The following is a 26,114-nucleotide window of genomic DNA, read 5'->3' as shown; positions in this document are numbered from 1 at the left end:
CCAGATTCAGTGAGAGTCCCTGTCTCAGAAAATAAGGCAGAGGTCAGTTGATACTGTCCTCTGACCTCCAGATGCCTGTGAATTCATCAAAACACAGATGAAAATATGCTAACCTCAAACAATTTGTTGGGAACTATGAAGAAGGTACATTAATAGCACATTTATATTAGAAACTCAATGTTGTTACCCCAGCTGGCAAAAACATCAAGTTCAAGAGTAAAGTCAAGGAAAAGATAAAATTAAAACCCTGCATCAAGTTGAGAGCTTGTATTCATTCAACTAAGTGCCGTAAACATTTTGCTCAATACTATGAGTTCTTGTGGTCACTTGCTTACCTGCCAGGTCTACTGGCATAAAGAGATGGGGTATGATTTAAGGAATTCTAAAGTGTGTGAGAATGAGAAAAAAAAATAGCTAAATCTAACCTTTGCTCTCTATAAGCATTTGTTATTAAGCAACCAAATATGATTATTCTTTAAATTTGATTTTGCATATGTATATGCAATATGAATTGTACACACTGAGCATGATCCCTAACTTTCTAATAATTTTTACAAAGGAAATGCAGTGAAGCTTCACTGGGTGAGAATGACTGAGGTAATGTCCAGTTGTCCAAAGTGCACTTTAACTTACAGATAAAGCAATACTAATACTAAAACTAATACTAATACTAATACTAATACTAATACTAATACTAATACTAATACTAATACTAATACTAAAACTAAAACTAATACTAAAACTAAAACTAATACTAATACTAATACTAAAACTAAAACTAATACTAATACTAAAACTAATACTAATACTAATACTAATACTAATACTAATACTAATACTAAAACTAAAACTAATACTAATACTAATACTAGCCAAGTACCCATTGTGTGACCAGATACATTTAGAAATGCACCACAGAACATGGAACACGTGGTTTTACTCATTTCTGTCTATGTCACTATACTTACTCAGTTCTACACGGAAGAGAATTCACCACTACACGATAATTGTTACATGAGACACAGATAATACTTTTTCTAGCTGTCACTAGACACTATGATGAAAACTGCTCACAGCATCCCTGCAAGTGAAGAAACTGGGTCCATTTTTTTGTTGTTGTTCTTGGGTTTGTTTTTTTTTTTTTTTTTGGTTTGTTGTTGTTGTTGTTGTTGTTGTTGTTGTTGTTTTTACTAATGACTCAAAGCTCAAGAGAGAAATCCAAAGTCAGGAGGCTGGAGAGATGACTCGGTGGTTCAAGGCATGGATTGCTCTTCCAGAAGACACAAGTTTGAGTCCAAACACCCACATGGCAACTTAGAACTGTCTGTAACTCCAGTGTCAGAGGGATACAATGCCCTTTGCAGGACATTGCAGGCACTGCAGGTGCACGGTGCACAGATAGACATGCAGGCAAAACACCCATGCATATAAAATAATTTTGAATTAAATTAATTACGTTTTTAAATTTTTCATCAGTATAGTTTTTCTCAGTGCGATACATTCCAATAAGGATGGGCATAAGCAGTGTCAAAAAAAATTTTTTTTTTCAAAATACACATCTCTATCCAGTGGTTTGAGGATAATTGGGAATATTATTGAGACTATTCTTCCCAAAGAGCCAATCATCCAAATGTCTTAAAGCACTTATATTATTCTTTACGCCTTTCCCCCAGGAGATTAAAACTATGCCATGACAATGAAGCTCCCAATCCATACCCAGATTTTATGTCATGTGCATTTTGAGAACATGTGTTCGCAGTGATACAAATGGCCACCCCAGAATGAAAGGAATGAGACCCCCCTCGGGGGTTTATTGTCTGTCTGGATTAAATGAGAGCTCGTCAAACAAAGCATGTCTTACAAGATGCTCCAGAAGAACATGGGGCGGGGAGGGGGGTGAGTGGGCAAAGACTCATTAAAACAAGAACTCAGAGCATGAAGAACACAATAGAGGAGCAGGCTGGGAGGAGTCCTAATGACTGTCATGTGGACCCACTTCGAGAAGTCACAAGCTAATCAGCTTATGGGATATGAGTGGTACATACAGATGCTGCAGAGCTGGAGGTAAAGATACACACGGGCATTTCTATATGATCACTCAGCAGAGCTCTGGACATTCTAAATACATGTTAAATTTCATTCTACTGTAAATCCAGTTGTCTTGCTATCCTGGTACACACCCTCTCCACCAGGTAATAAAAACTCCTAAAGCCAGGCAGCAACAGCATACACCTTTAATCCCAGCACTCAATAGGCAAAGGCAGACTGATCTCTGAGTTCAAAGCCAGCCTGGTCAACAGAATGTATTCATTCCAGGACACCCAGGGCTACACAGAGAAATATTTTCTCAAACAAACAAACAAATAAAAATTTCCTAAAGGAGCTTGTCAATGGCTTCTCAGAGTTCAGAGAGACGCAACAGCAATTCTGTGCAGAATGGAAAACCAAGTCATTAGAACTGGACTGATCCACTTAATAAATTAGTTCAGCCCTTTTGAGATTATAACACTAGTTTGCTCTTTGGCATAAAATGGAAATATGTATATACACAAATCCATTTTGAGACAATTCAGAGGATGAAAATGACTTACTCATTTGCAAATACATTGCTACATTTAATTTATTTAGATGTGATATTTTCTCTGAAACACTGCATAGGTACTTTTACACATACAATCACATGCATACACAGACACACACAAACACACACACTTTTTTAGCTGAGTTGGCCATTTTTTTTTTTATAATTTTGCCTATTTTTTTTTCAGTGATGGATTCTCAACTCCTTGAATAATATCTGAAATCATATATTCAAGTAGCATTGTTGAGTGAATTAGTATTCTGTTCTAATATGGCTAAAGTAACGATAAACCTCTGAATGGGATACAGTGGAACATTAGTAGGAATCTGAACCAGGAAAGGTTGAATCATATAGATGCCTTCTTTTCTCACTGTGAAGACTTGGGCTAAGCCTGGGATGAGTTTGTAGTTAGGTTTGCATCCACTCATGTTTACTGAGGTCCTATTTTGTGGAAGGCAGTGAGATAAATATTAAAATTACCACCATAGTAAATTCCAAGTAATCAACCTTTGAAACGATCAACCTGATCTAAATAAATAGATGTTTAGTAACTAAAATTGTATAAGAATAAAGCAAAATTAAAGGCAGAAAAAAGCTCATAGTATCAGTTACTTAAAAAGGACAAGGCTTCCCTGGAGCCTCACCCAATATGTTGTTTTCATTGAGCAATTATGACTCGGACTCTAAGACCCCATATAGGGACACACATGGGCAGAAGAAAATGCCAGAGTGTCCATGTATAAAGCTTCATGACTCAAGACAACAATCTCATACGCTTAGGAAAATATCAACAGGTGGGAAAATTATAATGGAGTGGGTTTTTTTCAATATTCAGTCAATTGGAAATACTCATTACTCAAAAAATATCTTCTTTCCTACCATCCAAATTAGTAAAATAAAATACATAAGAGAAAAGGTTAGTTAAAATATTTTGAAGTATGGAAACAACATTAATAATCACTTTTGCTAGTATTTCTGGACTATCTACAAAGGGACCACACAGAACACCTGAATAAATCCTTCCATGTATTGATTATGCCTGTGTGAGGATCTATCATGCAAAGGGTTGCATATCCCTCGGGAAAAAGCTAAGTGGCATTAAACCCAGAACGTTTTGCTATGTGTCAGCACTCTATCTGAATAGTAGGTACAAATTAATAACTTGACCTTTGGGTCTTAATTTTAAATATATGATTTTGAGTGAGTCACCGACCACAGGCCAGGACTGTTTCCAGAGGACAGAAATGCTAACATTTACACATGCTTATTACATGTGCTCACTTTGTAACAGAAAATGCATTTGGCATGATCTCTGTGCAAAAATATATGTCTGAAAATAGCAACTCTCCCTACATCTTTGGGAGAATGCCTACTGAAGTACGACTCATCAAAGCATTTGATCACATAACTGCCACAAAGCCCACAATGAATAGAGTTTATTGAAGAATCCATCTCATTGAATACTGCTATGGCAGGCAAAAGCTTGCCGAGCTTTGAGATAAGTCTTGTAACCAAAATGCAGGCGTGGAGGAAAAGAAACACAAAATTTCTGACTTCCACTTAAAAGGAGTTTAAGAAAAGAGCAGTTTGTCTGCTCCTCCATCACGCCAAGCTTGCGTCCACGGATGGGTCTTTCTTTGCTCTCCATGTTTCCCATGAAAGTCACGTTATCAGGACAGAGGGATTGACTACCTTAAGTAAATGTTCCTCCATCCATCCTATCACACAATTTCTTTCAAGCAGTGAACCATTTTTTTTTTTTTTATTAACAAACTAGATGAGACTGTCAGTGTGTCGGTTTGTGTGTGTATCCGCCTGTCCGACTTTGTATCTCTCCTCATGGACAACATGGATGGCATTTATCACTGCATCCTCAATGCTTACGAATCTGTCGACAACATTTGTTGCACAAATCTACTCCAGTAGTTCTTTAATCAAGGATGGCTGCTACTTTCTTTATCACTGTATGGAGGTCGTAAAAACATTTCCACATTGTGGTGTTCTTTCTTTTTTTTTAACCAATCATAACATAGGTGCATTTACCCACATGCCTGCCTCTCAGTTACCTCAACATGGTCCTCCCTTCAGAGTTGCTTTCTACCATATGATATTTGAATCCAAGCTCCTGATAAACTCACATCTCTCTAAATCCATCTTTCATCATTTCCAAACTAAGGTCTAAGCAAGTTTCCCTGCTTCTCAGATGTGGATATCTCCTATCAACTTTGCCTAAATACCATTACATTATTAAATACTTGAAAAATCAGTGCTGATAAGCTTCTTATAATTCCATGCCCCAAAGTAGTGAACACAAATACCAAAAAGAAAAGAGAAAAATACTGAATATCAGTCTCAGGTTACATTAATACAAACAAAGAACCAGAAAGAAAGAGAGGAAAACAACGTTCTATACATTTTTACATGAATGTATTTAAATTTCGGATCAAAAACTGTATCTCATACTAGGATTAAATCCATTTGCTCTGCTTCAAGGGATAAATGAAGTCTCGGGCCAGAATGGGAAACATGGTATGTCAAGCAGCTAGAGACAACATGGGCACACAACATTCTCTTGGTCCAAACATGCAGCCAAGCATACCAAGGCCTACCTGGCACCCAGCCATCCCTTGTTTAGAAAAATAAGCTTAATTTGAATTACTTGAGCACTGGGTTTTGTGGTGGTGCATTTTTTCAGTGAACTGTGGGGGATGGAAGGCACTTAGCCCAAGATGGTTGAGTTGTAAAAGTATTTGCAGTCTGATTTAAAATTTGAAAGTAGCCTTTATTGGAAATGTCCATGTTATTACTCGGTATTCACGTTTTCAATACACTGCACCACTGATTAAATCATGCTGCAGATAAGCATTCTGCTTCTCTCCTTTTCAACTTGTCCTGTTACTTGTATGGTATATTGACATTCGTGCAACTCACAGCAGAAATACTATGATAGCTGCAGAGAAAATGCGACTGTTCATAAGCCACCAAAGGGTATTCTTGATCTGGAGTCCCAGAGGGCCTGTATGGTCAAAGTAGATTTGTTCTCCAAATATAAACTTCATTTGTACACACTTAGTTGTGATCTCATTCTCTATAAAAGAAAATGCCTCGTTGGCTCTGATTCCCTTCTGACGTTTCAATTCCACTTTATTAACATTCCTGGGTTTTGCTTTTGCAGTTGGTACAGCAAAGCAGAGAAGTGCTGTGCTTGTCCTCTGGGGTATGGGCACACATGCAAGTGTTTTCCATTTCAGAAAGACTGCATTTCTAAGGCTGAGAGTAGAAACTTTCCAAGAAGGTTCCTTGGAAAGATTGCCAAGTTTGCCTTCTCTCTTGAATTTAATGGACAGAATCGTCCATTAGTGTCTAGGAAACATAGAGCCGGGCTGGTGAAGTGTGCTTTGCCACACTTCCCATAGTCTGGTGCCGGCCTAACATTGGCGCCTTCTCAAGGAAATCCACATGTGCAAATATGAATAAGGATGTTTTGTCATTTTTATTATGCCTTTTGGGTAAACACCCTTTCTACTTAAGACATACTTCATCGTCTTTCAGTTTTTTTAAAAAAAGCATTTTTCATTCTAAAGAATTAAGGCTTTCTCTGTTATGTGTTTGGGGAACCAACTCACATATGAGTAAAATACCTGACTCTGCAGAAAGAACAGAACAAGACACTTTTACTGCTGAACTGGGATTCCAAGACAGAGTGGCCCTGCTAACATGACTCTTAAATATATTAAAGTACGGCACATAACTTATGAAGTGAGAATATAATTGCAGAAGAGATTGAGGGCTGAATCAATGGAAAATTGTAAATAAATTTTAAAATATAATGTGTCTTCAAGTCTCAGAATGAGTTCTCACTAACAGCAAAAATATTTACTTTCACCTGTATTGAGTCCTGGGAGCCTCTCATATCTCAGGTCTCTGGGACTTTCTAGAGGATCCTCCCACCCTCATCTCCCACCTCTGGCAGCTGAATATTTTCATTTATTCACCTGACCCTCTGGCCTTATCTCCTGTCTCCACCCCCTATACCTGATCCTGCCCCCCTTTTCTCTTACTCCTCCCCTGTCCCACCCAGGTCTCTCCCTCCCTCTGCCTTTGTTCCCCCTTCTAAGTGAGATTGAAGCATTCTTACTTGGGCCTTTCTTCTTGTTTAACATCTTATGGTCTGTTGGGTGTATCATGGGTACTCTGTACTTTTTTGCTAATATCCACTTATCAGTGAGTACATACCATGCATATCGTTTTGCATCTGGGTTACCTCACTCAGGATGATAATTTCTAGTTCCATTTACTTGCCTGCAAAACTCATGATGTCTTCATTTTTAATAGCTGAATAGTATTCCATTATGTAAATGAACCACATTTTCTGCATCTATTCTCTGGTTGAGGGACATCTGGGTTCTTTCCAGCTTCTGGCTATTATGAATAAGGCTGCTATGAACATAGCGGATCTCATGTCCTTGTGGAATAGTGGAGAATCTTTTGGATATATGCCCCGAGGAATATAGCTGGATCTTCAAGTACCTTAGCTGAAATGTTCAACAGTGGTGAAATGGAACCTAAAGAGACCACCTCCAGTAGTTAGACAAGGCTCCCAGTGGAGGGATGGGGATACCAACCCTCTTTCAAAATTTTGGGCCCACAACTGTTCCTGTGTGAAAGAAATTCGAGGACAAAAATGAAGCAGAGACTAAAGGAATGGCCAACTAGTGACCGGCCCAACCTGGGATCCCCATGGGCAGGCACCAAACCCTGACACCATTACTGATGCAATGTTGAGCTTGCAGACAGGAATCTAGTAGGCTGTCCTCTGAGAGGCCCTACCAGCAGCTAACTGAGACAGATGCAGATACTTACAGCCAAGCACTGGACTGAGGTCAGGGACTCCTATGGAAGAACTAGGGGAAGGGCAGGAAGAATGGAACCAAAGGCAACGCCATAGGAAGCCTAACAGTGTCAACTAACCCAGACCCCTGGGGACTCCCAGCGATTAAGCCATCAACCAAATAGCACACACAGGCTGGTCCAAGGACCCCCCCCCCCCCCCCAGCAAGATGTAATCATGGACTGTCTGTCTTATCTGGCCTCAGTGGGAGAGAATGTACCTAATCCTCTAGAGACTTGATGCCCTAGAAAAGAGGGAATTGGGGGGGGGGGGGCTCACCCTCTCAGAGGTGAAGTGGAGGGGAATGAGGTAAAGAACTCTGGGAGGGGGCAGCAGAAGGGAGCAACATTTGGAATGTAAATAAAATAAATAAACAACTATTTACTTTCAAGGCTTATAAATTTTCAGTTCACTGTGGTTTTTAAACTGCAAAGAAACATGTGCCTTTGTTGCTTCATCTTGTGCATCTGAATACATCTCTAGAGAGGAGAAGTATCAGTATATATTACTTCATCAAGAGTTTGAAGAATCTAGGCTTTTTACATCTATTCATTTCCAGTAAGAAGGCAAAATGACTTGCATTTATTGAACAGCTATGTCCCAGTCTTTTTAAATAACCCTTTATAATATTATTGTCATCAGTTAGCAAAACAGGCAGCTAGAGTCTAGCCACACCTTCCAGTGCCAGCCTACAGAAAAGACAGAAAAGAAGGAAACTTTTGCTTTTTTCTGTGCTTACACTCACTCTTGCTGTCAAGTTCACCTATCCTGATGTCGAGGCATGCCTCAACATGGTATAAGAACCTACCTCTTTGGGAGTCCAATGTAGACTGAAGAGCAGCTAAAATATTCAACCTCATGGATTGAACAACTACTAGATGTTATTTCTGTTATTGGACTGTATGGATCACAACTTGTAAGTGACTATATTAAATCCTCTTCGTGTGTGTGTGTGTGTGTGTGTGTAGGCGAGTGTATACATATGGTTTGTTAAATATATACTATATATTCATTAAATATGATATATTCATTATATATAGCATATATTCGTTACACACATATATGTGTGATATATATATATGTACATATATATATATGTATATATATATACTCTGTTCTAATACTAATACTATGATCTGATACTAATGTACTTTATGGATTTGACTTACATAGTTTGTTAAAAGTATCCCATTGAGGTGAGTACATTTTTCAGCCCAAAGAGACCATTGGACAGAGGTGTTACCAATTCAGTTTAGATGACAGGCGTCTTTATTGCACAGATCAGCATCCCTGAGGAAAGAAGCAGTGGGGCAGCCACTGTTGTAGCATCGGCCAGTGATATCTACTGCAAACGAAGGATCAGAACAAAAGGAGATTTTTCTCTCAAAATTGACAGTAAAGATCAATACTGATGGAATGAATTCCAGCAATATATAAGCTAAATGTGCTTTTTAAAAATAAAAACCAGTGTCCCAGACCATAAGATTTATGACAGGCTCATTATGCGTTCTCATACAATATCCCATAATTTATGTGACAAGGTGTGGTCGTTTTCTCCCCACAACCTGGTTAGCTTTCAAGCAGGATATTAGAAACTCAGAAGGAAGTAGTCAAAAAGCAAATCCACCCAAATTATGCCCACTGACTTTCCTCCAGGTGCTGTGATCAGACGGCCATGACCGTTTATCTGCTTTGCATTACAATGACAAGTTCAGGCCTCCTCTTCCAGGTGCAGCTTAAATAATCCGGGGCAAGATCGAATTTTACATTCTGATCATCAAATCCAACTGAACTGTCCTGAAACTCTTTTTCAACTATCCCAGTAAAATTAGCCACTGTGAACAGATTAATTTGCAAACTAATACTAAACTGTCACACTTTCTTCTTTTTAGGTAGTCACAGGATGCACCAAGGGTTGGCTGGTAATTCCCTATGCAGCTCAAGCTACCAGGAACTCACTCTACATTCCAGGCTGGCCTCAGACTCATGGCATTTTTATTTCCTCCCTTAGTCTCTCAAGTCCTCAGATTATTAGTTTGTGTCATTTCTATCTTGAATCACTATCATTTCTGACACAGAAGTCCTACCACACTGACCAAGAACACAGAACCCTCACTTCTGACCAGCCTGAGAGCACAGGATCCTCTCACTCAGAGCAGCAAGAGTCAACGTATTTTTTAAAATTTTTTTCTACAAAAAAAAAAAAAAAAAAAAGGATCGCATCTTCTAGTAACTGACTAGTGTGAATTTAAAATCTGCAATCTACACATGCACTTGGCTGTGAGTCAGTCTCGGTGTAGGATCTTACAAAAGGTCTTCAAAGGTGTCACAGTGTTTGATCCAGATAAGATAAAGTAACCTGCAGCTCACCTCACCAATAAATAAATAAATAAATAAATAAATAAATAAAAAAAAGTGGGAGGGGGAGTCACACACACACAATGCTTCAGTGAGCATGTCCTCACAGTAACAGTTGGGATGGCAGGGAACAATGCCATTCCCAAGTCAGGGTGGCCTGTTTCTTTATCACCCTTCTGAAAACAGAGGTGATCATCTACATACGTAGAAATGCGCAGGCAGGGTTCAGTTCTAACCCATGTGTGTTTTCTACCCTGCACATGTGTGGATTAACATCCATTTCCAGGCAGGTCAAGGCAGAATCTTCTCCAATTCTATTTTGTCCTGTCAGACTGGGAGTCACCGAAGGTCTTAACTCTTAGCCAGTCCTCTAATGGCTTACAACTACTCTGGTCTGCTTTTGTTTGAGCTGGAGCATGCGATTATGATGCTTCCAGGTGCAGTTCCAGTTTTCTTGTTTTGATTTTAAGCTTTCTTGCAATGAATGAATCACTGAGCCAGATATTACCTAAGCAACAAACTCCAGACCCTACATGCAGCACCAGACCACTGTGCTTTCTTACTAGTTTATCACTGGAGAAAAGGTCTTTAATACAGTTGATACTATGTTTTTTTGAAACACCAAGCTGGTTGTTTTTATTTTATAACATTCATTCCAATTTGTGTTTATTTCTGTGTATTTATTTGGTCATTTCTGTTTTTTACACACTAAAAGTTGAGCCGCGCAGGAGGGCAAAACCCTACTTCTCCTTAATGCCGGAACATGTCCCAAACACTACATGTATACAATACTATTAAGGAGAATTTCTGTATATCTCTCTTATTCTCACACTTTAAAAAATAGGGTTTTTTATTAAGTCTTTGAGAATTCCCTATATGTATGCACAGTCTTTAGAATCTTTTTTTTCCCTTTTATTTCTGAGATTATACTACAATTACAATATTTCTCCTTTTACTATCATCCTAGGTCCAGCTGCACCACTGGCTGGCATGCCCAAAGGACTCAACATCATACTCTACAAATATTTGATTATTAAAACACACACACACACACACACACACACACACAAAAACCCAGTAACAATCAGACTTAGAAATGATAACAGTGAGGTGAAATATCAATATGTTGAAATTTCTAAATAGAATTTAGTAGAAAGATTATACCATTTTAATAAAAGTAATTCTAAAACTTGAAATCTGTTTTAAATAATCAGTAGGTCTCAGGAGATGGCTCAGAAGTTAAAGTGCTTGTCATGCAGGCAAAAACAAAACAAAACAAAAAAAAAAACAAAAAACAAAACAAACAAACAAAAAAAAAACTCAGATCCCTAAATCTTATAAACACAAGGTAGCCAAGGGGGTTCTGCTTGTCATTCCAGTGTTTAGAAGACAGAGAAAGGATTTCCAGGCCAAACCAGACAGCTAAAGAAGCCGTGCTCATGAACACTGGTTTCAGAGAGAAACCCTGTCCCAGGAAACAAGGTAAAGAGCAAATGAGGAAAGCTACCGAAGTCAAACGCAGCCCCCCCCCACACACACATGCCTCACCCCAGCACCCACACATATGAGAAAAGATGAGAAAAAAATCAGTAATGCAGATAATGCTATGCACGTGAAGTGAATCCCTGCTGGGGCACAGAAAACGGAGAAGTACCAGCACATACCTCCAAAACAGAAATTGGACCAGTAGATAATTGTACTTCCACATACCTGGGTGCTTAGTCAGACAATTAGCTTTTAAGATTAAGGGTGACACAATGCTTGCTATAAAACATTACGATTACGACGCAACAGCACATAAGCCTGTGTAAAGTGAAGTTTGTTGGCCATGAAGTCCGTTACTTGAATATTTGCTGTAGTTGTTATAAAGCTCCAACTGAATGCAAAGTCCTAAGCAGTCAAGGATTTTAAGTCAAGTCTCCAAAGAAAACAAGAGCGATGGAATGCTGTTATGGAAATATGCCAAAACTGGTCAGCCATTCCTCTCAAATTCAGACAGCTTTTAGTAGCTGATTGTCTGCTACTGGGCTCCAGTCACCAATACCAACCACACCTCTGTTTTGATCCCTACTGGAGTTTACAATTCTGAAAGAATGTGACAGAGTGGATCAAAAGCCTGGTAGATGGATTTCATTAGAACTTGGCAACAGATCTGACTTCCAAAACCACCTAGCTATTTTTTTCTCACCAAACACCCAACTTATATTTAATTATTCACTATAATGAATGATTTCCAAAATCAGTAGATTGTACTCATTAAACTAGTTTCATGCCCCAATCACACTTAAAACATCCTATTATTTTAAAATTTAAACCCAACTTTCTGTGGTACAGAAAACTCTTGGTATTATAGTAAACTAAATTGAATTGTTTGAAACATATACCTAGATGATATAAACAACAGAGTCACTTAGAAAACTTACATAAAAGAATCCCAGTGGTCCGGATATATATGGCATTTTTATTCCCAAGAGATACTTGACTTGTGACGTCACGACATGGGTGGCGGCCCCTGTGGTCATGGCGCTGATCACAGGCTCTGTAAGCAGGAATGTGGCACTGCCCAGCTGCAGCACAAACATGACCAGCTGAAATGACAGAGCAGAGTTGGGCATCACATGCAGGTCACATATTCAAGGTCCCTGGAGAAGAAATATCAGACACCTTTTTGTTTTACAGACACAGTGAGCTGGAGTAAATGGGATTCGTAAATTTTATGTATTCAGTCTTTGTGTGCTTTTGAGAATACTACAAGATTCTAGGATGCTCTAAATTAAATCAGGTACAGTACACATGATTTCATTAAAATCAAACCAATAGATTTCTTTCTAAATGTTGACCTTTCTTTTTCTTAGTCTGCAATTGGGAATCTAGTCATTAGCATTGACCAGACCTTCTGTGTCATTCTCCTAGAGTTCACAGTGCTGAAAGAATGCAACCAACTGTTCTGTTGTTTAACTGCGCTGCAAAACTTAGAGACAGTTTCAAAGGAACCAACATGTGGATCTGTGGAAGGAAAATCAAATTTGATGCACTACTTGATACTCGGTAAATGTATAATTTCATAAGCACTGAGGAGAGGAAGGACTTCTTACCTCAGCTTCTGAAAAGTGGGAGCAAAAGATGCCCTTAAGGCTTCTCTAAAAGGCTAGGATTTACTGTGATGACACAAGGACCTATATGCAGAGTGGGGAGTATGGACAGAGATGAGGAACAGGGATGCCTCTTAAGAAGCAGCATTTTATAGAATTCACTATAGAAACATTAAATACTTAATGACTGACAGCATCTTCCTCCATCTCAAAATGAGCTCATGATAAGGCAAAAGTGGGTTCTTACCATTCCAATCATATCTTTTGCCAGAGGAATAGAAACAGCTTAAGATCTTTGACTATATAAACTCAGTCACAGGATCAAAAAAAAAAAAAAAAATCCGACTTAGTAGTTTGGAAAAAATAGTAAATTATATTTTTGAGTATCCCTTCCTGAAAAGGGGGAAAAGGCCATGTTTTAACAATACTATCTAGGTCAAGTCTTAAAATTCCTGTTGGAAAATGAGATTAAGGAAAAACCAGAAGGAAGAATAGCAATGGGATTTCATGCCATCAAGAGGTCAACAGTGAGGTGTAGAAGTTCAAACTGTTATCTAGTTCCCCCAGAACATGCATTGCAAAAACGTGTGACATCTATATTGTGATAGCATCACTAGTCACGGTTGGCTGCCAGCAACAATGCTCTCAGATGAAAATGGAGTTTCCTGGGCAGAATCTGGAAGCTTAGCTTTATCATCCTGTTTTCTCCCACATCCTAAATATGTGTCTGTAGAAAACACCTGCAATTCTCTGAACTGAACCATCATCCATAAATTATTACAGTGCTATCTGCCCTGTTCAACTGTTAGAGTTGTGGTGGTAAGGTGCATGTGAAATGATACATAAAAAATGATTTGAAGCCTGTAGATAATGCAGAACAGATGATATAGAAAGATACCATGAGGTATTCTGTATATCTATTCTGTATAGGGAACTAACCATCAGTTTTGAAAAAGCAGACCTGGCTCCAGCACATTTTCCCACTCTGGTAACCTTGAAAGAACATGAAATGCAGAAAGGGTTGTACTTGAATTGTTGTAGCTTAGCTACCACCTTCTATCCAATATGTGATAAGAGAAGAATGAGCATCATTAAATCAGAAAAGAGGCAAGCTCCCACGGCCAACACGGGAAGGGACGGCTATAGCGTCTGATGTTATGATTTGTTTCAGAAACCTTATGTTAGCTTGGAAAGCAGAAATAAGACCCTGCTGGAAACTCCAACACAAGCAAGCTTATGGGTACTAAAGGAACACAGTGATCTTTGTGGCCTCTCTTGACACAGTCTGATGGTTTTCTTCTAAAAACGCAATCAAGAGAAACACTGAACCAAGAATTCCCAAGTATCTCTTTATTAGCAAGATCGTAAGATCATGAGTTCTCATTTAGATCATATTAACTCTTTTAGGTCATGAAAATAAAATTAGCATATTGTTAAAAGTCAGAGAACAATAGAGTTGAATCTTCTTTGTATCTAAGTGAACCACAGATTCAGTTGACATCTTTAAACTCTGGAAGCTACTCACAAAACAAAACGTTACCTACGTGTCGAAGGTTGGGAAGTTTCTATCTGTGTGACTTGGAGCTAATCATTATTTTGAGAGGAAAATTCTCGAAAGGCTTTCTAAAGGCCATCTTCATTTCAACTGCTTTTGATTCATTTCTTAAATTACAAGATCTCTTCAGATGGGTTTGTGAATTCTGTGCTGAGTAATCTGAAGTGGTAACTGAGGGTAACTGCCTACACCACGAACTTCCACTAACACCTTTGTTGTTTCCACAGTTGAAGTTTCTAAGACAACTCCAGGGTATCAAAAGATTCTAACTATTTCAAACATTGAAATCTCCTAAGCCTCTGAAATCAGAGACAAGGGCCTAGCACCTTTTAAAACCCCAGAGCCTCAACTGTTGTAATATGCTATGTGCCCACAGATCTGTGCCTTTAAAACAGCCTGCCAGCAAGGGCAAACACTTGGAACAGAGAGTGCTTGAATGAAAGGCCAACTGGTCCCCTTCTCACATAGCCACTGGGCCTCCAGCAGGGACTACTGCAAACATGTGGAGGCTTGCTTGCTCCTGTCTTTCCTTTTCTTTGTTCTCAAGTTGCTGGAAACCTAGATTTACTTACTTTGTTTATAGTCTTGCCTTTTCAAGTATGTTGTGTAAGCCAGGCAGTGATGATGCATGTTTTTAATGCTAGCACTTGGGAAGCAGAGGCAGGTTGCTCTGGATCGATATGAGTTCAAGGCCAGTCTGGTCTACAGAGTAAGTTCCAGGACAGTCAAGGCTACACAGGGATGCCTTATCTAGAAAAAAAAAAACAATGGAAAAAGCGCCATGTAAAGGGAATTCTTCATGTTATTTACTTTTACTTACAATATAAACTCAGAATTCATCCACATCTTTGAATATTTGACATTCTATCCACAGCATTCATCATAACCCAGAACAATGGCAGATGTGAGAAAGAGGAGGAGGAGGAAGAGGTGAGGATAAAGAAAGGATGGGAAGAAGTAGGATGGGCAAAGAGAGAAGCAGAAGAGAAAGTTAAAACACCTTTCTCTTTCCACCATCCAAACTGCAACAGTTCGTTCACAGGGGAGTTGATCTGGTACACAGAGACAAATATCTACAATCTGAATGTACCAAATCCTACCCTGGAACAGTGTGCTTTAGAAAGAGAATCAACAGACTGATTCAAGTTCATTTTCAACCTTACAAAACGTAAAATGAGGATTCTCAAGAATATTTCACCGAGGGTCCTTATTAAGGATTTTGAAGCAAATGACACACTACACAGCCCTAGCTCCTTTTACCAACATAGACGATGATAATGATTGTATTCTGGTTAATATCCTCTTCCAAACAGCCATGCACTGTCTAATGAGAACATAAATTTCATGCACTATACAACAGCTATTCATAGCAATACCAATGTTTCAGGCTAAACCTCTGACACACATTTTCAAGGTTCGCTACTATAGTATTATTTGATCATGTCTGTATAAAGATCATGCGTTCTATATAAATTAAATTTATTTCCAATTTCAGTCCATTCTTTTCAAGTGACCTTCAGATATTTTTTAAAGTTAAGTAGGAAATGACAATATGTTTGAGTGAATGTGATACAGCATGCATTTCAGGTGGTGTTGCTATGCCAGGTAGCTACCTTTGCCCTATGGCAAATCACTTAGCCATTCAATGAGTATTTATGGATCACCCATTATGGGACAGATACAGCACTGTTGCAAATTAGAGGATTGAAGACATAGCTCACACCTCAAAATATTTAAGGAAAGGTGAAATAATTGAAAGAAGATGACAATATCCAATAAAATACTGAAGGAAAGGTGAAATTAAGTTGCTAGGAAATAGGAGTGTGATTTGGGACTGTAAAAAGATAAAAATTTAAATAAATATTTTTTAAAAACCTAACAGGAGTATTTGGAATGTAAAGTCTGAAAAGCTTTGAAGCTGGGACCTAAAAGGTGAGTAGACCTCATAGAATTTGATGAACAGTGTATCTAGGGTAGGGGGAAAAACCACAACAGTAAGCATTCCATGGGGTGGTGGAAAATCCTCTGGGTGAACAAGAGATTTGAGAAAGGCAAAAAGAGCAAATGGATATGTATAAAGATATATTTTGCAAAGTTCAATACCAAAGCCTTTGATCTATTTTCAGTTTAAAACGTAATGATCAAAGATACGACAGAATTTGTATTGAAAATACAATTGATTTTGTATTATAAATAAAAGTAGAGAGAATGTGGATTCCCTTTAATGACAGTATGGAAAAGGAAAGACTATAGGTACAGTAAATCCATCTTGGTTTTCAACAATTTGAAAACACAGAATGAGGAAGAAGTAAAATACAGACTTTGTAGGATGGAAAAACTCTTCCATATGTCACTGCAATGGCCAGTCTGTGACACTAGGCATTGTCAAAAACCACTGATGTCAGAATTCTCAATGAGGCAATAGTGGCACTTTTACCTTGTGGGTAACTGTCTAATTTGACGTAAGACCTAATTAATAGGAGGAAATTCACGCCTAGTTCTGTAATCCTACCAACTATCCATAACTCGGAATGTCATAGACTTGACAGGAGAACCTACTACTACCATTTTCGTAAGCCAATGGAATTTGTAACTATATTCCAATTTATGTTTCTTCATATCCACAGACATGGGTAGCTGTCACCCATCCCCAAAGAAGCCTCCTTTTGTACTTTATGGGAAATATTATGGAGATCCACAACTGGTCAAAATGCAGAGAATAAGAACTGTGCACTGCCAAACGCCAACTGGTCTATCTCCAACACAATTCTGACAACTAAGGCTCAGAAAAAAATTACTGAAGGAGAGGCCAAAAGATTATAAGAGACAGAGTCCCAGGCTGCCTCCTGTTAGAGGCTATCTCTTAGGCATAACAGGGAAAATGCACCAACAAAATATGAACAATATGGTTTTGCCTGAACAAGACCATAATATTGACAACAAGACTTTGTATGTCAGTGTGAACAGGGGAAATTCCACATGGTCTCAGTCCTACATGAAGAGCTACAGGTGAGCAACAACCACCAAGAAAAGGAAAATTTTTGCTCCAGGGATAAGCTTCTGCATAGGATTAGATGAGAAATTTTCTTTCCCTCAATGTTATCTCAACTAAAGTAACATTATATCTGAGATGAGATAATGTTACAGAAATAACACATTGGATTAAAATCCAGGCTATGTCAGTATCACATTTGGAGTGGAGTTAAGAGCTGTATTATCAATCGGCTTCATCAACTGTGACAAAAATGCCATAAGATGTTAATAACAGGAGAAACTGAACAGGCTATATGACTACTCCATGTACTTACTATCTTTGTAACTTAAAATATATATATATATATATATATATATATATATATATATATATATATATATATATATATCCTAAAGAAGTAAAGGTTACGTTAGAGAAGAAAACCTTCTCCATCTTTCCCATAGAATTCATTGACAAATCTCCCTTTCTCACTGGACTGTGTGCAATGGAGGAGGTCCTGAGTCCTGACATGTGACTCTAGGGGGGAGGAGGACTCAAGTAGAGCAATGTATCTGGAGGTCCAAGGTATGACATGGACATAAATAATTATACCAAGAGAATGATATTAAGTACACACATGCAAGTGAACACAAAAATGTGCTGTCACCCACGGCCATCTTAGCCAGACTCCCTGGGTCACCAAAACAGACTTGAAAGTAGAGGCAAAGCTAGTAGTTGGGAAGAGCAAGGGGATTTCCAGGAATAGGAGGAGGATAAGAGGGTGTTGATAAATAAATGTGTCATGGCCCAAGACCCAAGAATCAACAAAAGAGCTCCCAATGCCCAAAGCTAGAGCAAAATAAGCACAGTATTGGGATATAAAATAGACATCCTTGAGTCCATATTGATATAGATGGACTAAATACATAGTGAAGAACAGGCAGATGTCCTCTGAATAATCCCAAACATTTGTGCAGATTGTCTCTACACCTTAACTCCTCATTTAATACAACATCCCCTCAACAGTAGTTGAGGGGCTACATGACAGTAAATGTGATCAAAGTTCATTACAGATATGCATGACAATGTTTTAACAAAACTCATTATGTATAATGAATAAATGCTAACAAAAAGCTATGTTAAAAAAGAAAGGAAGACGGGAGGAAAAGGAAAGGAAAGGAGAGGAGAGGAGAGGAGAGGAGAGGAGAGGAGAGGAGAGGAGAGGAGAGGAGAGGAGAGGAGAGGAGAGGAGAGGAGAGGAGAGGAGAGGAACCAGACAGTGGTGACACATGTATTTACTCCCAGCACTCGAGAGTCAGAGGCAGGCTGATCTCTCTGAGTTCAAGGCCAGCCTGGTCTATAGGGTAAGTTCCAGGATAGTCACGGCTACACAGATCCACTATGTCTTAAAAAACAGAGAGGGGAGGAGGGAGGGAGAAGGAGAGAGAAACAGATGGATGGACTGACAGATGAAAGGAGGAAGGGAGGGAGGGAATGGAGGAGGGAGGGAGGGAAGAAAAAAGAAAGGAAAAGAAAAGAAAATGTGCTGCCTGATTCTGCAGGAAGACAGGTCTATTGCAGAACAAGTTCTGAATTGTCTGTTACACTTAAGGAAAAATTCAAGACAGAGTTATGATTAGAAAGCACTCCAGAAGTGGAATGTAGATGAAAAATAGTTCAACAGGATCATGTGGAGAAGACAGCTCTGTTTGCTTCAGAAGAACAAAACTAGCCAAAAGGGAATAGCAGAAAATACAGCAAGAAATGCTGAAGTCAGAACAAGGAGTACTGTAAAAAGCAGTTAAAAGGGAGTGTCTCAGGACCAACTGACATCATTCTTCCATACATTTATTAAACACCTAAATTTGCCAAGACTTATGTAAGTCTGGCTCCTGCATCAGAGCCAAGCTTTAATAGTCTCAATCTAATGTTAGAATGTGGGGCAGTCATTTAAAAAGTGAGTATGAGGGGGTAACCAGAGTTGGAAAGCCACAGCCCGCAAAGCACACAGGATGAGAAAGGGTGACAAAGAGATGGCCTTGATAACCCAGCAGGCAAACATGTTGGTAAACAAACATGGCATGACTTTACTGTGCCACAGAATAGATCAGAAACTCACTTGCCTTGAGAATTCTTTCTTTTTGCAGTTACATTCATGGTTGAAGAGTATGCCATATTATATTTGGTGACCAGAATTTTCATGACAAAACTAAGCAAAGAAAGAGACCATGAGATTCAGAACTGCCCGAAATGCATGGTTTGACTCTCCTATCTTCTTTTCTACTCCAGCCAATAGAAACAACATGGAGGCCAACTGGGATGAGCGAAGGCATCGTGTTATTAAGGGACACAGACCTGTGTAGAGTTGATAGACAGTGGACTTGCAGTTTGACTTCCCACCATGTATGGGAATAATTGTGACACAGAAGTAGAGATTCTGATGACTAGACTGTTACACTCAATCAAGGTGGACCATAGACTATGACCAACTTAGAAAGTTCTAAGCCTTGTTAACCTCCTTCATTAAGAACTGCAGTACAATTTAAAAGATATAGAATGATTTTCTGTCCTTTGATTTAAAAAAAAAAGCAAAAAGATAAAGGCTAATCTATAAAGGTAAGAAAAAAATCTTCATTAAATGTTGCTTATTTAACATAGTGAAGCCACTTATATTTAGTTAACTTTCTCCGTCTTTAATTTCTTTAAGTCATGGATATTAAGCACCAGCTGCTGGAATTAGAGGGATAAACATTCTGTGTTCCACAGAAGCGTGCAGTGTATGAAGGAAGACAAACACACAAATACTGTTTCCTGGTATCAAGAAGCCAGAGAAGAAAAGGAATGAGCAGTGCCTTATGGGACCATACAGAGTAACATAGACATGTTTGGAGACAGAGGGAAGATCCCTGCATGGATGGAGAAAGACCTTGGCCAACTCACCGAGTAAGCATAGAACCCAGGTTTCCACTCACTTCATAGTGTGAGCCTGGAGCACAGGCTGCTGGGACTTCACACAAAGTGACTGAGAGGGGAAAGAGCGAGAGCAGCGCTGCTCCAGAAGATGATGGCTTTGCTTTCCCTCCTTCCTTTCTCAGATCAGCTTAGAAAGCTGGGCCTGCTGCTACAAGCCTTAGGTCTGAGCACTGAGTACACCAAAGCAACACTGCAAGTTCGAGGACAGCCTGTGGTACATAATGAGACCTTGTCTCGATAAACAGACAGACAGGTGAATGAACGACTAAGATTGTAAGCTGTGCAACTCAGCAGTTGTAACAGTGTAGATGAAATACAAACTCTATTATGCCATCTCCTAATTATAATATACTATAAAAAGGCTTACTGATAAAGTACTTGCCTGAATTTCATCTCCATAGTCTATTCATTTTTTTACAATAGCTGGCCATGGTGGCCACACATTTGCATTCAAGTAGTGGGGAAGCAGAGACTACAATGTCCAACCTTCTCCTTCACAGAAGAATAAAGCTCATGATTTTTCAGAAAAAAAATTAAGTATGGTGTATGAAAAAGACAGGGTGAATAGCTTTTACCTTAGGTCCTTCTATCCTCGTGAGCATCTTACTAATATGCTACATATGTTTAGTGCAAATACTACAGGGAGGTGGAAGATCTTGGTCTGTAGTTTGTCACCCTGAAGACTTACGACCATATGCTGCTAGAAGCCAGTGGTGCAATACCACTGGTCTCTGTCACTGAACACCCCACCCCCACCAGTGCTTATGCAACTCTTAAACAAAGAAGCTGTATATGCTTTGTCCTCGGGGCAGAAATCTTGTCCCGAGGTTATTTCAGAAAAGTAGAGCCTGGGAAATTTTCCAAAATTAAATGGGTAAAGGACAGTCCCAGGCCTCTCTAAGTTCTTGGAAAAAGAAAGAGGCAAAGTGCCCATCATGAAGACTAATAAGAGACACCAATGGCTCTGAAAGAGCAATGGTTTTTATTGAGTGCTTGCTTCCCTACAGAAAGATGTATCCCTATATCTCAAAATTCAACCCGAACTGAATTCAACCCATTGCTGTTAGTGTGTAAGCAATTCTTCTCTTGACTGCTACTGGTTTTCAGCTAGGAAACTTGTTTTTCTTTTTCTTTCCTGCATTTCATCAAAAGTAATATTAATAATGCATAATTATATCAGTCACACTAAAAATGCTCTTTACGAATGTTTATGTGGCTTAGAGAGAGATCATAGAGAGGCTGGAGAGATGAGACAATGGCTAATAGTGCTTGCTGAACAAGCCCAAGGTCCTGTGTTCAAATACAGTACTCACATTACAAAGCCAGGCATGGCCATGTACATGTGCAACCCAAGTGTTGTAGAAGATACAGTCAAGATGACCATTGGGATTGATGGCTATCAACCAAGCTCCAAGCTCAGTGAGATAATTTCTCAAGGAAATAAATCAGAGAGTAATAGTAGGACCTTTGATATACACTAGCTTACATTATGCACAGGCATTTGCACCTGGGAACACACATATGCACATACATTTACATACAATGAGAAGATGGTTCAATGAATGAAGTGCATGTCACACAAACATAAGGATCAAACTTCAAATCCCTAGCACCTTTTAAGTATCAGGTGGACAAGCTGGCCCACTTGTAGTTGCAATACATGGGGCATGGGGAAAGAGATCCCTGCAGCAGGATGGCTACCTAGATGGGCCAAGTCAGCAAGCTCTGTATCAAGTGAAAAGCCATGACTCGATATAAGGAATAGAGAAAAATGCGGAAGACATTTCATGTCAATCTGCAACATCCATACGTGCAGGTACGTATACAGTGTACATAAACACACACATGTGAGTGCCATAACAATGCCAATGCACTTCAATACCCCACAAGGAGGGACAGGGAAAAGGAGAGGAAGAGGGTGAGAGTAGCTACAAAATGTTATTCCGGCAAAGGTGGCCTATAGTATGAATGTATATTGCTTGCCTGTCTGCTTCCCTCCATGATGATAAGGGACTAACCCTCTGAAACTGTAAGCAAACCCACACAATTAAATGTTCTCATGTAAAAGAGTTGCCTTAGTTATAGTATCTCTTCTGAGCAATAAACAGTAACTAACATAGTGGCAGTTGGTATAAGGATAAAGCAGTGATAACGTGCCTTTGGCAGGCATGAACAAGAAAGGCGGGCTGATAGTGTAGAGACCTGGCTCAAGAGGTTTCAGAGGGTAATGTTATTAATATTAGCAGCTGGCCTACAGACCATTCTTGTGATATTTCCACAAAGAATGTGCCTCCATTTTGCCTTTGTCCTAAGAGTCTACCTGAGGCTAAATTAAAGAGTTGTGGATTAATGTCATTGGCAGAGATTTCGAGATAGCCTAGTACTGACTGTGTCGTGTGGTTATCTGCAACTGCTCATTGGAAGATTGACAACAAAAAGGTACAAGCTGGATGAAGACAAACATAAAATGTACAGTTTGAGTAGAAAAGGAGCACCTGGAAACGTAAAATCAGAGCCAAGTCTTGAGCTCACCGGAGATAAAAAGCTTAAACAAAGGCCTGATGCTAAATTGAATAAGGGAGTCTTACCCTGAGGGAAAGACTCAACCCAGAACACCCTGCATCCTGTGAAGAGAACAAGCCCAAGGGATTTACCTACAAATGGGGCCAGGTTTCACTCCAAGCAGAGGGCAGAATTTAGCAACTTTAGCAGCAACATGGTTTAGAATTTTTAAAAGGATACAGAAAAGGGGTTATGTAATTTTCCTCCATTGGGGCAAGGCATTTCCCAGGGAAGTCCTTGCATGGAGTCCCACTGCATGAAGTTGTGAGGCTGAAACCTGGATTGAGTTGGAGACCCCAAGATGTTGGAGATGCTAGAATTGCCAAGGAGAGTTGCCCAAGAGAAAGAAGTTTGTTGCAGTCAACAAAGTTGAAAGGAGTTGGAGATCTAAAAAAGCATCTAAGACAGAATTTGGAATTTGCCCTGCAGGTTTTCAGTCTTGCTTTTGTCCAGTATTTCCTCACTATGCTCTCTTTTTCCCTCCGTGAAATGGTCATGGATATTACGCACCATTTTAGGTTGGAAGTATGTGATCTCATTCATTCATTCATTCATTCATTCATTTTACAAGTGGCTACAGTTAAGAGTTTACCTTGACCCTCAGAAGAAACTTTAGAATTTGGAACTGTCTTGAAACTGAAAGACTATGGGACTTTGGACTGAATACATTTTGCATTATGATAAGACCATGGGTGTCAAGGAGTAGAATGTGGTAGCTTGAATGAGAATATCACCAGCAGACTCATATGTTTGAATGGGTGGTTCTCAGTTGTAAACTTTTGAAAAGGATTAGGAGCTGTGGCCTTGTTGGAGGAAGTGGAGGAAGCTCAAGGTAGCTTTTGAGGTTTCCACAGCCTACACCAGGCTCAATGGCTACCCCACTGACACCACCAGCTACCTGAGGATCAGAATGTGAAGCTTCAGCTACCGTTCTAGAACTGTATTTGTCTGCTTCCTACCGTGACAAGAACAGACTAACCCTCTGAAACTGTTATCAAGTCCCCAATCATATGCTTTCCTTTTATCAAGGCCAAAAAATAGCTTACAAAAAAAAAGTCAGGAAAAACTTCCACCAATAGCCTTTTTAAACAGTATAAAATAACTAGGAATAAAGTTGACTAAGAAAATAAAAAGACATCTTCAACTGAACCTTTAATACACTAAATAAAGAAATTAAAAAAAAAATTTTTTAAAGTGAATAGAAAAATTCTCCCATGCTTACAAATTGACAGGCTTCTTCTTCTTCTTCTTTTTTTTTTTTGTAAAAAAATGTCTTTGTTACTGAAAAGGATCTACAGGTTCAATGACACCTACTAAAAATACCAGTGACATCCTTCCCAGAGCTAGAAAACACAATTGTTAAATCTATATGGAAGCATAAAAGCACCTCAAAATCCAAGCCAGAAAGAGCAATAGTGGAGATAACTCTCTCTCACGCTACACAAACAGCAATTTAAAATGATAAAGCCATTTATCAGCCTTGATAAATGGCATGTATCTTTTGAAATACTAAAGGAAGATGTAAGTAAGATACTGAGCAAGATAGGAGCATAGGCAAAGACTTTCCAAACTGAGTTCCAGCACAGGAAACAATCCCAAAATACACAGATGAAGTTCCATGAAACTAAGTATATATATAAAATTTTTCTTTTTTTTTAAATTTACCACATAAAGTAATTGTTTTAATATGGTGTTTTCACACACACACATTATAATTTATTCATTCTTCATCTCTACTCTTCCTCCCATCTCTTTTAGTCTCCTTCCTGCTCCTGAGTTGTCTCCCACCTATATCACCCTTAATATAAAGTCAACACACCACAGAAATAGTTACACCCATGTTTATTGCTCAACAACTGACATTTTCAGGATATGGAACCAACCCACGTATCTAACAGTATTTGAACAGATAAATAAACTGTAGTATATATACACAATAAAGTTTTATGTAGGCATAAAGAAAAATGAAACTGTGATGTTTTCAAGTAAAAGGATGCAACTGGAGAGCATGTTAAGCGACATGAACCAGAGTCAGAAAAGGAAATGATTTGTTTTTTCTCAGATACTAACTTTTGATTCACTGTGAAAGGGCAGGAAGAGATCTTATGGGAATTGAGGAGGGGAAAGAAGGATTAATGGAGTACATGTGACATGAAAGCAGAGAGAGACAACTCAGGAGAAGGAAAAAAAGTAAAAGAAATGGGAGAAACAGTAGTGATGAAGAATGAATGAATTATAATGAGTGTGTGTGTGTGTGTGTGTGCGCGCGCGCGCGTGTGTGTGTGTGTGTGTGTGTGTGTGTGTAAACACCGTATTAAAGCAATTACTATATGTGGCAAATTAAAAAGAAAAGAAAAAGTAGAAATTAAAAATTATCAAAATAGAAAATTAGCATATAAAGTTAGTAGTTTATCTACCCATAACAAGTAGCCACAGGATACAATGCTAAAAAAAAAAAAATCCCATGTATAGTAGCAGTGAATTAATATAAACCTTAGGAATAAATGTCATAAAGATATGTAAAATCTATAAAAGGAAAACTTTACAGGACCACCACAACACACAAAATTAGATGAACAAAAATAAAAGCATCCCTTGTTCTTGGGTGTGACAAATGAGTATAATAAAGATAGCCACACTATAAAAATAAAAATATCAACATAATTGCCTTCACAGAATATGGACCATTGATGCCAAAACCAAGATGTAAGAATAATCATAAACATACACAAAAAATTCTGCAAAAATGAACCATCTTATATGACACTAAATAATAATAAAATAAAGTCCTTATAGATAAAAGTAAGCAAAGTATTACTGTCCTGAGGACAGACAGACAGCAACTAGAATAGGATATGTTCTGAATTTTATCTAAATATATATGGAAATAATAAGGCTGACACATTATATCCACACAAACCAGACCCTTAAATCAGTGTTGTTGGCACAACGAGGCAGCCACTTAGACAATAACAAAGTCAGATTCATATATCCCATCATATGTAAAATAAACTCCTTTTTCATTTTATATCCCTAGTTCTTTAGGCCTTTGCGCATAGCTAGAAGGCAATGTAATTCTAGGAACATTAGAAATTTTTCTGCAGTTACCAAGAAACCAAATATAAAAG

General features: G+C 38.7%; 1 protein-coding gene across 3 annotated transcripts in view; it reads right to left on the bottom strand.

Annotated features, from left to right (window-relative positions):
- Positions 1–26,114, bottom strand: part of Slc26a7 (solute carrier family 26 member 7) — a 109,407-nt gene that overhangs the window by 50,761 nt on the left and 32,532 nt on the right. For all 3 annotated transcript variants that reach the window (XM_076924133.1, XM_076924134.1, XM_076924135.1), the window contains exon 4: positions 12,254–12,418. In XM_076924133.1, the coding sequence (XP_076780248.1) occupies positions 12,254–12,418 (165 nt within the window). The remainder of the gene's footprint in view (positions 1–12,253; positions 12,419–26,114) is intronic.

Source organism: Arvicanthis niloticus, chromosome 25 (genome assembly GCF_011762505.2).
Source record: "Arvicanthis niloticus isolate mArvNil1 chromosome 25, mArvNil1.pat.X, whole genome shotgun sequence".
NCBI classification, from domain to species: Eukaryota; Metazoa; Chordata; class Mammalia; order Rodentia; family Muridae; genus Arvicanthis; species Arvicanthis niloticus.
Note: the sequence above shows the minus strand (reverse complement) of the source record. Positions and strands in the feature narration are given on the sequence as shown.